This window comes from Cataglyphis hispanica, chromosome 2 (assembly GCF_021464435.1).
Source record: "Cataglyphis hispanica isolate Lineage 1 chromosome 2, ULB_Chis1_1.0, whole genome shotgun sequence".
In the NCBI taxonomy this organism is placed as follows: domain Eukaryota; kingdom Metazoa; phylum Arthropoda; class Insecta; order Hymenoptera; family Formicidae; genus Cataglyphis; species Cataglyphis hispanica.
Genome location: NC_065955.1, coordinates 497,089 through 510,973, shown reverse-complemented (window position 1 = coordinate 510,973; position 13,885 = coordinate 497,089). Strand labels below are relative to the sequence as shown.

The 13,885-nt window shown below is 33.5% G+C and overlaps 1 protein-coding gene and 1 non-coding gene across 3 annotated transcripts in view; one reads left to right on the top strand and one right to left on the bottom strand.

Moving 5' to 3' along the window:
• Positions 1-13,885, top strand: part of LOC126857408 (PH domain leucine-rich repeat-containing protein phosphatase 2) — a 61,296-nt gene that overhangs the window by 39,683 nt on the left and 7,728 nt on the right. The window contains exons 5-9 of one of the 2 annotated variants that reach the window (XM_050606803.1): positions 6,158-6,315; positions 6,621-6,767; positions 11,760-11,907; positions 13,403-13,528; positions 13,697-13,850. In XM_050606803.1, the coding sequence (XP_050462760.1) occupies positions 6,158-6,315; positions 6,621-6,767; positions 11,760-11,907; positions 13,403-13,528; positions 13,697-13,850 (733 nt within the window). The remainder of the gene's footprint in view (positions 1-6,157; positions 6,316-6,620; positions 6,768-11,759; positions 11,908-13,402; positions 13,529-13,696; positions 13,851-13,885) is intronic. The other variant, XM_050606812.1, reaches the window with a different exon arrangement.
• Positions 12,891-13,010, bottom strand: LOC126859192 (U5 spliceosomal RNA). Its single transcript, XR_007688773.1, has one exon. It is a non-coding gene; the product is annotated as a U5 spliceosomal RNA (small nuclear RNA).

Below are 13,885 nucleotides of genomic sequence, written 5' to 3'. Positions count from 1 at the left end.
AAATGTTTCCGATCCGGAAATAATTGGGGGATGATGTATCTCAAGTTATGAATGATGTCTCCCAGCTATTACACAATTTAAATATATTATTTATCCACAAGATAAAGAACAAAAAATAGTAACGGCGAATGGCAAAGCAAATCCCAGTCAATATCTAGTTAGGAGAAAATAAACGCTGACAAGAAGGCGATAGGAAAGATATCTAAGGAAGAGGCAGAAGAGAGAAGAAAACGCGCGCCGTTACGCGTGCATTTCAACGGTACGCGAAATTGATCATCAAATTGGCCATTAAGGAAGTCTTCCGGCCGCGTCGCAATGCGTAATTGAGAGGATAAGGGAAAAAGGACTCGACCGCTATCACGTAATTACGCTTAGTTATCATTACTCGAGAAAATAAATTATATTCTCAGATCCTTCTCGATATTTAGATTTCTGAATTTCGATTCCTTGAATTATCGTTAGGAATCTTTTCAATCATTTGCAAATATTTTATAAATTATAATTAAAATAATTAAAATATAATTAAATATATTATAAATATAATTATAAATATAATTAAAATATTTTATAAATATTTTATAAATCTCAAGTACTTGGCAAACTCTGAATTTTTTTTTAGCGTATTGAAAAATCGAGTTTATTTTTTTTCTAATTTGGAAAAAAAATAAATTTTTTTATTATCAACATACGTCAAAAAAATTCAGAGTTTTGCTCTCTAATCTTCTTCTTTCTCCTTTTACATTCTTTTTTATATTCGCAATGAGATCCTATATATTTCTTTCTCTCAGAATCAGATAGATATACCTACATGTTTGTCACATAAAGTCAAATAAAGTCGGAGAAGTCGAATGCGCGTGTGTATCCGTAAGCATGTGTGTAACTTTCCAACGGTTAAACGTCAATGTCAGAGCAGCAGCACATGTCGTACAGCTGAGTCTCTCGAGCTGAGACCCAAAGTGTCTAGTAGAAAATTCACGCAAAAATTCCGCGATCTAAGCACCTGAGCGTGCTCTCTTCCGCTTTTTATGTGGTGCAGGACACGCGACAGACTCTCCGCCCGGCTTCTCAGTGACGTGCCGGCGGTAGTCGCGAATAATGCTCCGTATCCCGCTAGCAAAAAAACGGAGATTGCGCACGAGCAAGTGTTTTTAGACCTTCTTCTCGGTGGAAAAAAATTCCATTCACGAAATCGCGTAACTCGGAAACTTGGTACATTCGAACCGTTACTTTTCGCGATCGTGTCCAGTTTCGACAAGAAGAAATTATCGTCGGCAAATTGGTGGAATTAAGATGCCAAAGAGCGACGTTCATTTCGAATGCTACGGCACGGTATTCCGTGCAGTTTTCGTTGAGCCGCGAGGATTATGTACTTTCGCAAATTTTAATCCGTTAAAGGATTCACAGCGTAGCGTTTGATACTAAAGATTAAATTTAATCATTTACTTGCGAGAGCAATTTTTAGAAATATTTAAATTTTATAAAAACTATATATGTACACGCAAATGATTCTTACTCTGAGAAAAATTATTCCAAATTTAGATGAATTTAGATTCCAAAAAAAAAAATGAGAAAATCTATGCCATTTTCTGATCACAAATATAAGACAGATAAAGCCGTTTCATCGATTTCCGGGATGCTTTATACGTTTTTCAACTTCAATAAAATCGTTTTCGAATTTGATCTGTTAACCCGAATTGAGCAACTAGAAGATAAGCGCAATCGCCGCGTGCACAATTAATTAAAAGTTGGAAACGTCAAAGAAGCTTTCGAGAGCGCGTTTGAATGTCGCGTTTCCCTCTCGACGCAATCCCAGGGAAATTAATCGGAACGGATCGGTTGTGGTGAGAAATTTTTAACCATCCGGAAACCGCGTTGATACGCGGTTATCCAATAATGGATTAAGCGAGATTAATCCGACTTCGTGAATAGTATTATTAAACAAACCGTAAACCACTTCGCGCTGCATTAATCTAAAAAAAAAAAACGTTGCAATTAAATAAAGATTTGCGAAGATATCGTGAAATATTTATCTGCTATACAAAAATAATTATATTTTATAATTGTAAATTTGACAATCCGTAAAATTTTCTGTACTAAATCGTATAAAATAATATCGTATTAAGAATTTACATAACACATCGCACGCAATTTATATATTTTATCATAAAAAATACATTCTCACGGAGATTTTTACTTTTATGTATATAAAAGATCTTTCAAATTTTTATACAATATTTTAAAAAATGTAAGTTTATTTTAATGAATTAATCTTTTAAAACTTAATCGTTAATTTTTTTTTTTTTTTAATTTACAATGTGTCGATATATTGTTCATCAAATTGTGATTGTGAACTGTATTATGATGTGACGATCCGACATTATTGGTGAGAGTTAGTATTAACGCGCCGCGCTTTAAAAATAGCAACAATTTTAATCATCAACTTTCCATAATGAGCTACTTTTTGTCTCTAATCCTCCTCCCATGTTCCCCGTAATTACCACGATTGTTCTCTCCACACATTGGAAAGACCTATTTAACTGTTTACATAATTCTCACAATGAATTTATTCCGCACGTGCCGAACGGTACACCGCATTAAGCGAATTCGCGCGTCCGATCTAGTAACAGTACTCGCTAATTACATCTCATAATAATCTTCTCACGCGCGTCTCTCTCTCTCTCTCTCTCTCTTCATATTGTATCTATTTTATTTTATATAATTTATTATTTACTCGGTTTACCATCCCCGATATACACGGAGATAATACAAATATTTATCTCCGTTATAAGAGTGTCAAGATAATATTGTCGAGATTATCACAAACGCGTATTTTTGGATCCGCACTCTCTAATAAAAAAAAAAATTAATGTTAAATAAATGATTCTCATCACGCGAGAGGAGATCGTTCCATCTTCTCTCGCGCGGCGGATTATCGCGGATTCTCGTTTGACGACACATCAGTATCGTCAACCGCAAACTTTTCCGACATCACTGGGAAAGTTACTTTCCTCGTTAGCTATCATCGACGAGCGCGGACGATCGAAGATACGAAACGAGCTTCTTCTTTCTCTCTGTTCTCCAGCTTTGTTCTTTATCGTCCCTTCGCGCTACCTCTATGTCTCTTCACGGTGAGCTAAGCGCGTCCGTTAGCTGGCAACATCGTTTCGTCTCGTTTCCTTCTCGTTTTCACGCCATCGTCGTGTCGATCGACCGATACCCGCGCGAATTTGTTCACTTCTCTTTTTGCTCTTCTTATCATTCGTCGCCGGCTCTTCTTCTCGAGGGGCAAGTCGACGAGTACCGGATTGAATGAAAAACTCGAGGAGGCCAAGCAAATTTGAATCACGATCGAAAAGTAGAATCAAACCGAGTTCCGATGGGAAATTATCATCGGCAAATGGGTAAAATCGAGATAAAAAAATGGAATTTGAATTCTAAGAAATCTCGTGCGTGGAAACGCTCGAATAAATTTTATTATTTCAAGTCTTGAGGCTATGAATGCCTTAAAAATAATTCAAGATTATAAAAATGATACGTATGGTTATATATAAATATCGAAATCTCTAGGATATAAAAGCACTTTTTCCCTTGGATCTGATGCGTTCCACGACCGGAAATTAACGGAAGGATCGTCATCACGCGACGATCGTGCTCGCTCACTCGCGACTCGAGACTCTCCCGTGATATGACGCGGTATCCTGCTCGCTTTTCCTCATATAATCTTATTTTCTCCTTCATCAACGGTAGCACTTTCCCTAATGGCGTCCCAAAGAAAAGGCTCGCGATTACCATAGCAAACTGCATTATCGTCGAAAAGAAGGAGTTCTCATTTTCTGCGAATCCCTAGCGTCAAGAAGCTGTCAAATGTCAAAGATTTGTCAAATTAAGGATAGTAATTATTAGTAAGGCTGGCTAATAGATCTTAATTCGAGAATATAGAGTAACATTAAAAATCATAACTTAATTTTAAAAAAAAGAATAATTCTTTCTGAAAAAAATACAAAAGTCCAAGAATGTAAGCGTAAAATAATATTATCTGCTCGACCTTATTTTCAATCAACACAAAAAAAATTCATTTAAAAATGCAAAAAGATGTTTATACATATAAATAAAAATGCCGGAACAATTGGAAGGTCTTTTGTATATTTTCATTTTCCACGACGATCTTGAAAGTTGAGGAAAGTCGGGGAAATTCCTTTTAATGATAGTGTTTTTGTATTTATAAATTTAAATCAAAACAATTTTATTAGAATCATCGTCAATGCAATGAAATAATATAGAGTTGATCCGCATTTTTATTTTTCGTTTATAGCTTGATTTGATGCGCGATGCCATGCGCGTTCTGCTTTCTAGCGATACTTCCGCAGCGAATTTTTCCGTCGTATTGTTTTAGGGAGCTTCTTGCACGCGTGATCGCGGACGAATCTAATGCCGATAAGAAAGCTCTGACTGACGTCTTCATTGTTCGGTTGAAAGTTCGCCGCGCGGACAATGAGGCTATTCGTAGCCGGCGCAACGAGCAGAACAATACTTGTCGGCGCAAATATTGCTCGTGCACCGGCGCTACTTTACGCTGCTTTTCTTACAATGAAGTTCAACGAGGCTGAATGTATTATGAATCTTTGGCTCGCCCGACGATAAAACACAGTCCAACACTTGCAGTTCTCGAAAGATATAGCGTTCAAAGAATAAAACGCGGAGATTGCATTATTACTGGCACGTATATCCAAAATAAACAGATTCAGAAATAATTAATTAAATGTGCGACTTAAATTATTTTCAAAGGTAAATTTTAATTAATTTTATCAATCGTTTAAATATGAATTTTGTTAAAGATATAAGTAAATAATTTAATTCGGTTTTTCTTTCAGCGTTTTCAACTGAATTTTATACATCAATTAACAAATAATTAATTTATCATTTATCAATTTTAAATTTATTAGAATTCTAGACAAAGAAAATACAGTTACAGTGACATTCTGTATAGAGGCATAATTTATATTACCGTATAAAAAAATTTATAAAATATGTATACTATACAAACATTTAAAATTTTACGTAAATTTTTTTATTTTATTTTACGCAACGCATACATCGCTCTACTTTAGATTTGCGAGCAGTTCGCGTTTAACTTGTACCCATTTCCGATAATTGCGTCACATCGATTGGCCATTTTATAATTTCGAATATGCGAGCGTTCAAGAGAGAACAAATCGTGACGAAATTATACGTTAAAATTTATTTAAATGTTTGTTTCGGCGAGTACAGGCCCTTCACGTTTCATTAATCATCGAGTCATGCGCAATATTGTTAAATTATTGATTCGTTATTAAACGAGATCCTTCTCGTTTCTACGCTTACGAACGAATTGATTTAAGCGCAACAATAGCGCTATAATATACAAAGAATTTCAAGGGAACGGAACGTCATTTATATCAAAATCAATATTATATAATGAAAATAATATGATTTACATTTTAAAGGACCAACAAAAATTTGACAAGAGAAATGCAACGATATGAAATTTAAATGTACAAGAAATAAAAGTGAGCATTTTTATAAGCAAAACTTTTAAATGGAATTATTATATTCCATATAATGAAATTATGTGATTCGCTTCGCGAATGACAATTGCATCAAAATGTGTCGAACATTTTTATGTTAAACGATTAATTGTGCGTGCAATGAAAAAATATGCGTGTTTGCGTATTGTAAAAAAAGACGGCTGTGTGCAGAAGATGATGCGTATCGGCAATTTGATTGCTTAAACATGGACGATTGTGGCAGGGACGATACCATAGATACGGACTCCTTGGAGTTCGAGGTAAATAATATGTGGCGTAAATAATATTCATACGAATATTGCAGCTAGCTAACAATAGCATATCCAACAATAATGACATCTTTTTATTTATGTAAGATGAATGTTTTATTTGCAATGATAATATTAATCTAATATAATGTAATAATTATACACATTTTAATATCTTATTACCATATATTTTAGCAGTATTTTGTTTAATTGAATTATTTATTCGATGATTTGTTGTAATAATGAGATGAGAGAAAAAGAGAGAGAGAGAGAGAGAGAGAGAGAGAAGTGTACTGTTTTAGATATATTTACTTAAGACATCGTATTTTTTTTATACTTTTATAGGCTACGCAGTTGTCACCATGTCCGAAGCGGTTAGATTTGAGCAAAGGGGGCCTGTCAAGAGTCCCTGAAAGCGCGATTGCTTTCCCAGCAATAGAAGAGCTCGCGTTGGGATGGAACCAGTTCAGCAATGTCGACAACAATCTCAAGCTTTTACACAGGTATATATACGCGTTCTTTCTATCTACATTCATACATAATATTTTTTACATGCTGCTTAACACGAAAACCTATTTGATTCCTTTTGAATTTAGTTTTTTTTTTCTAAAATTAAATCAACTGTTGTGAGACACACGTAATTAGAGCGAATCGATTAATCCCTCTCTGATAAGAGCAAAGAAAGGCGCCGAGCGCACGTCCGATAGCGAAACAAAATACGGCGAGAAACTACGTGGAAACTTTAATTGCTACTTAATTCATACGTAACTCTCTCAATCTCTCTCTTCCTCTATATTCCCGTCCGTAGGTTTCCCAAACTTCGTGCCGTCCATCTGGAGTGCAACGATCTCCGTGGAATCCCGAGGGAGCTTTTGGAGTTGCCAACTTTGACCTATCTCAATCTCTCGGACAACAAGATCGAGATAATTCCGGCTGACATCTGCCAACTGGTCAAGTACGTACACAATTTCCCATGTGCTATCTATTTATCCTGCTTATATTTATTTATATTAATTAGACAAACTAGATAACGATTTTCTTTCAAGTTGAAGAGATCTTTTTGCTTTATTCTTTATCAGAAAAAAATGAACGTTATCAAATACGTGTGGAAGTTATCTGAAATCTATATATTATATTACTTGTTTTTCATTCACTTGAGTGAATCCTGATTCAAAATTATTCTGCTTTTTATTCTCAAATCCACACCAAAAAAAAACATAACAAAATTGATATCGGAAATTTCCATTTTTTTCCTAGGTTTTATTTATCTCTCGAATTGTGTGATATTTAATATTACTGCAATAATACATCACACTCGGCGCCTCGATAATACGTTTTAATTTATTGCGCATTGCATTTAAAATTAATTGATATTAAACACTGATATATTGCATATTTACATTCACGAAATTTATTTTATCAGTCGGTTGTTGCCGATTCGCACATATTGCATTAAAGTGCACACGGCTAAATTTTCCCTCTACGCCACCTGATTTATGCGCGTCAATCTAGGAGCACAATTAATTACCAACACATTAATCACGCGCTATTGTCGATCAGCTCTGATAACCTGTGGGGCCCCTGTGGAAAATCAACGCTCGCGATAATGATTGAGTAACACTGTTAATTCTCGAGTTTGCTGAAAAACATGTAATAGCTATCGACTATCGACTTGGAATGAACTCGAAAAATACATATAAAAAAATGTCACAATTAGAAAATCAAGTAAAACATTTATTTCGATAGTTTTATTCAATTGCGTGAAAAAATATTCAGGCAAATTAAAACAATAAATCTTCAGTTATCAATCTAATAAATAAATTTTGACGTATAATTTATAGTATTTATATATATATATATATAATCCTGACAGAAAAAAATATAATTTTTAAATTTTAATAAAAAAAATTCATAGCATCCATCATCTATCAAATTACATTAAATTTTTCTACAAAAAAATTATAAATGTAGTCATTGCTTTTTTTCGATTTATTAAATATTTATTTAATTATCGAACACAAAATAAAAATAACCAAAAAATGAATAATTGAATACTTTATTTCATCGCATTACATCTTGCAAATATCTTTACTCGTTGTCTATTGTGTACTTTGAACTATCTTACATCGTTGAGCTATTTATCCAAAGTACCATAACGAGAAAGAAAAAAAAGAGAGAGAGAGAGAGAGAGAGAGAGAGAGAGAGAGAGAGAGACGGAGAGATCGCAAGGAGACATGATATGTAGTCATGTGACTTTGGACAACGCAAAAATCTTCCCGATCTCATGCAGACAGGGGACTGCACAATCGAAACGGAGATTACGCAAAGTTTCTCGAAAACCGCTTTTCACCGGCCGGAAATGGGGATCCCGGCACTCTGAGAGAAAGAGGGAGGGAAGGAACTACGGGGTGTGAACACGACGACGTCGACGACGACGCGTGCGCACCTACATACGCAAGTGCCTCTTCATACATCGTTCACCATCGGTGAAGCTAAAGGCAAATTTACAGATTTTGACAATCGTAAAGACAAGCAGCCTTCTTTTCTCCTTTCTCTCTCTCTCTCTCCCTTTCAAGATAATTATATATATAAACAAATGTCGGTTCAACTGTATCATTAAAGACAAGGTAATTAAAGCCTTGGCATTGCTGATCAATTTATTACCTGAATTACAATTGAAAACAGCGATTGCAAATTATTGTGTATAGAAAACTTGAATCTCTCGTTTATTTCAAAATGGGCCCTTACTTGCTCTAAAAAATGCTGTCAGCTATAAATTTCAATGACTCGATTTTTATGACTCGATTTGTATGATCTTGGATTATAGCATCTTAGATTATTAGCCTTTTCCGCGATCTCATTGTCTGGGAGATAAATCACTCGTCGAAGAATCTGAATACGATTTCGCCGCTTCTTAACTCGCGCACGGCGATTTCCACCTGAGTCGTCTCGCGTCAGTGCATCGACGTACGAGGCGACTCCTGGTATTGCTCAATCCCACTTCTGCTTCTACCACAGGAAGCGTCGGCACTTTAAAGCAATTTTACACGATTCACTTTCGACGATCATCCGAAATCGAACAAAGTGTTCGAAGAAGGAAAGAAAAGCGCGAAAGATCCGAATTGAAAATTATATACAACGATAATACAGAAATGGAGGAGAGAGCTTTTGTCATCTTAGGTATACCTCAGTTGACCCAGATACCTAGTAAGAACAAAGGATCCAAAGACAAAGGATCTTAAAAGATGAGGATCTTAGAGAAGCTTAAATCTTTATAATGTTCCTGCATAATTAAATTTGCTTCTTTTAATTTGCACTAATAATGCAATTAATTTTCTTGCGCGAAGATCCCGCTAATTCCCGCGATAACAATACTGATGATATTGTCGGCTATCCGAACACCTCAAATGTCCAAAGTAATTCCTTGCAATCCCTCCGATATAAAACGCAAATATTTCCAAATTTATCTCGAGCCCCGGAGATTCGGGCTGAACATTTTGACAGATACGTCCTGCATCACGCATTATTTCATGGCATAACTTGTTATTCATCCGGGGTTTAAGGTATTACATGTAACAGGGATTTCGGGCCGACTGTCGTCGCTGTCGGTTTGATGTTCGCATCGAGCCACGGCGTATTATCCCGCTTCGTACACCGACAGGAGAACAATTTCTGTTCTGTTACATCAGAGTGGTCATCCAACCCATCCTCGCGCGTTCGTGCCGCCTCCCTCTCCCCTTTCTTTCCTCGCTACTTGAAAATCCTCGAGAGGAGAATAAGTTTGCCGTTCAACCGACCTCTTTAGTCTTCGAAAGAACGGTCGCGAGCGTGTATCTTTACGGTTGCAGAAACCCCACCACCGGAAATCGCGCGGTCGTGAAAAGTTGCGATGGAGCTTTATCAGCCGATGATCGAGACAACGCCTTCGACAATCCTGAAAATTTGCGCGCGATCTTAGAATCGATGAAACGAGAAAGTATCGTGAAAGTTTTAAAAAATATATATCGTACAAAAAGTGTACCATTTGTGATCCGAAATAATCGTCTTGTCACGTTATAATATAATTAATACAGCGAAAATATAATGCCAATTGCGATGAGCTTGGACACTCCAGGACTTTGTAGAATTCGGAAAAAAATGCCACATCGCGAGATGCAATCGAGAAGATAGATCGTTAAAAAATCCTTAATATATATACATCGTATTATACGTGTGTATTATACATTTGTTCAGTGTAAAATAAATCTACAATATATAAAACAGTGATATCAGCAAGATGCTAATGTAATAAAATAACATAAAGTTACTAGTAAATATTTGTGATGAGAAGTTTCAAAAATGTTTAAATATTCCTCTACGAGTTGCATGTGTGATACATCATTAAAGCAACGATAAAGCTTTACAAATTAAAAAAAAAATACATTTGTAAAAATCAGATACATAAAATATGTAAACGAGTTTCATACGATCAACGATATCATCTTATAATAACAATTATTTTTAAAAAAATACTCTAGATAACTTAACATTACCTTTTACAATAGAGCGTGTACGCAGCAACAAAGTAACGAGAAATGGCAAGACAGGTGAGAAGTGACAAGTGCGCGTTTTAAAATGAGGCGATAAAGGATTGTAAAATAAATATCGCTAACACTTTAAACGCCACATTTATTTTCGATCTGTCATAATTCACATAATTTTATTTCAGCTCTACTCTCTGTATTTATTAATAATTAATAATTATATATATTCCTGTTATATCATAATTATTTTTCGAGCTATTTATCGTAACACGCAATTTATATATCTTTTAGAAATGCTTTATAATTGGAAAAAAGTTTAAAAGTCTAAAAGTATAAAATATCAGTCTTTAATTGTTTACTTTCTTACTTTCTTACATTATCAAAGATTTCGGAAACTTGTTAGTAAAACATCTCTAATTTTTTTAATAATCTATGGCTTAAGAGCTATTAGCTTACATCGTCGTTGAAAAAATAATCAATTATCAGCTGATTGATGAATTTATAAATAAAAAAAAATAATGTGTACATTTTAACGAAGTAATAAAAATTTCAAATTTTTTGCCAAATTATACTTTGCTGCGTTTATTAATAGAATCGTTATTACTTCGATGGCAAAAATCGAAAGTTAGTCCGACGACACAGATGCTTACTGCAACGAAGTTTTCACTATAATTCGAAACTTTCTACTCAAGTGCACATCCTGTGGGCGGCTCGCTCGTTTAGGTTCACCGATTCGCGTGTCCGAAGCTTTGCGAAAAGTTACACCGCTACGCTACGCCGTAAAAATTACAATTTGCGAACAATCTCTTTTGCGAGAAACACATAAATTTCTCTTTCATTAATATTTTAATTAAATATGGTCAAAAAGTTCTGAAGCTAAATGATTAAAATTTTATCTGTTCATTGAAAATAAATTTTATCTGCATATTAAAAATAATAAACTAATTAATAAATTTTTCTCATGATTTTACGTTATATAAGTCAATGTTATCAAATTTTCATATCTTGATAAATTTTTCTTGATAACCCGTATTTTTTTTTGATAAATTTTTATTTCAGAAATATTTGAATACAATAGAGTAGAGAAAAAAATGCAAAATATTTAAGTATTAAAAATATTATCTCATATATATATATATATATATATATATATATATATATATATATATATATATAGAGAGAGAGAGAGAGAGAGAGAGAGAGAATTATATTAACTTGTTTCAATATTAGAAAAAAAATTTTTTCTGTAACATTAATTTACAAAGCTGTTTGAACCTTCTTAGACTTTCTCTCTCTCTTTCTTTCTTTCTCGCTCTTTCTAATAGAAATTAATTTTTTGAACATTTATATTTTTAAAATAACACATATTTTGTTAATCTTTTTAGAATAAAATTTTTGTTCATTAAACATAATGATTGTTGCAGTCTGAAAGAGCTGATTCTTGACCGTAATGGCATCAAAGATGTACCCAATGAAGTGACACGATTGAAAAACCTGAGGAATATTTCCATTGTCGGAAATTTACTCAGCGCTGCACCGTGCTTTTTCAACATGCGAGCTCTCGCTCTGACGGTATGTCAAAGTATTTTGTATATTATCTAACAAATAAAGTTAATAATAAATTTACAATATTTATAGCATTTTTAAATCTCGTTTTATATTAAGTACCTATAAATCGTGAAAGAATTCGAAAATATCAGAAAGAACTTCAAGATTCTATTTATATAAATTCATGGGCCGCGTGATATCAAAAATGTTTGCGAAAAATCAATACAGATACACATTAAGACACATAAAATTATAAATTCTCTATTCGAATTTTGTCGTTAATTATAAAGCTAAATTAGCTTATTAGCTAAAGTGAGCTTAATACTTTGTTAAATTATAGTGAACGCGATAAAACGAAAGAACCTCTGGTAACATTAAATCCATAAATTCTAAGCATTTTTTATCGATCCGTTCTATATTAGACCTTGACCGCAGTTCAACTCAACTATTCGCACGTATGTCTATCATTCAATTATTGTCTTCTTATAAATGCCAAACATACGCAAGCATACATGTTTCGCCCGTAATACGCTTTGCTTTTAAAATAAAGAAAATTCTGGAAAATTTTGATTAAAAGTTAACGTATTTTAATTTTCTCATATTCATGGAATATTAATAAATTATATAATTTATATTATATAAAATTAATTAGCACAAAAGCATTATTAATATTATAATTATTGATTCATTAATCTTTATATATGTATATAATTTATAAATTTAGTTAGACACAACTTTTTCAATTTAATCTCACGTGAATATGAAAAGTATTCCGAATTTTGCAACATAAACACCGATTAATTATAAATAAGGATAAATAAAGGTTAATACAGAGACTTCTAAATATTGAGAACATTTCTCTGTATAAGTTATATCAAAAATAAATTATATACGATAAATTTTCTCTATGTAAGCGTTAAAATTTCTTATTTTTTATACATTTACTGTACAAGAATATTATTGTTAAAGTAATATTTCCTATGTAAATTAATTTTATATTATTTTATGACCCAACTTTCGTTGGGTACTATCAAAAAATTTTTAAAATTCAGTAAGTGTTCCCCTCCACGGAAATCTTTAGTAAAAGGCGAAAGATTTATTCGTGCGTTGAAGGGAAACCAGAATGACAAGTCGACCTCATAGCAGTCCTTATATACCCAAACAATCGAATTTCACTTACGAGAAACGTTTCTATTCGGTGGACATCTATCGGCCGTATCCAAAAATAATAATCAGCATTTATTTCGACTCAGGGCTTAGGGCCTAATGGCCATAAGGCGCCTTTATAAATGCGCGCCGATCAGAGAAATTTAAAAGAGGAAGATAACTTTTGCGATATTTCTGAGAAAATGTTTTTTGTTAATTAACTTTGTCAACTTTATAAACTTTAAATTACTTAAAATTTGTAAATACATTTCTCGTAATTTTTTTTTTATATTTTAAATTCTGGAAGTCTCGATTCTTAAATCTTTCAAATTTTTTAGATGAATATTATTTATCCTTGTATAATAATTCGCAGGAAGTTCTGTCAAAGACAGATCATGGAAAACCTTACAAAGAGGAGAAGGCAATGCATAACAATTTACACAAGATCAATCTGAGAAACAATCAACTGAAGGGAAATATAATCTTGGGAAATTATGGCGTAAGTTCATCTATGCTAGACGAAACTCCTCCTTTTTACTTTTCTATTTCTTGAAATTCTTTTTTTTTTCGAAATCTGCTAATTAACAAGCGTCTTTTTGAGAAAAAAATAAAATCAGAAAATTATGCCGCGACTCTATTATTTTTTTTCTATTCGCAACACATGAAGAATCTGACGCATCTGGATGTCAGCGAAAATAGTATTGAAAAATTGGACATTAGCGCCCTGCAAGAATTAAGAAGCGTTCGCTGTGCTCGAAATCATCTAACAGAATTAACTCTTTGCGGCCGAAATCTCGTATCACTCATCGCTGGAAATAATAGTGAGTACAAACTTTTATGTGCGTTTTTAAGACAG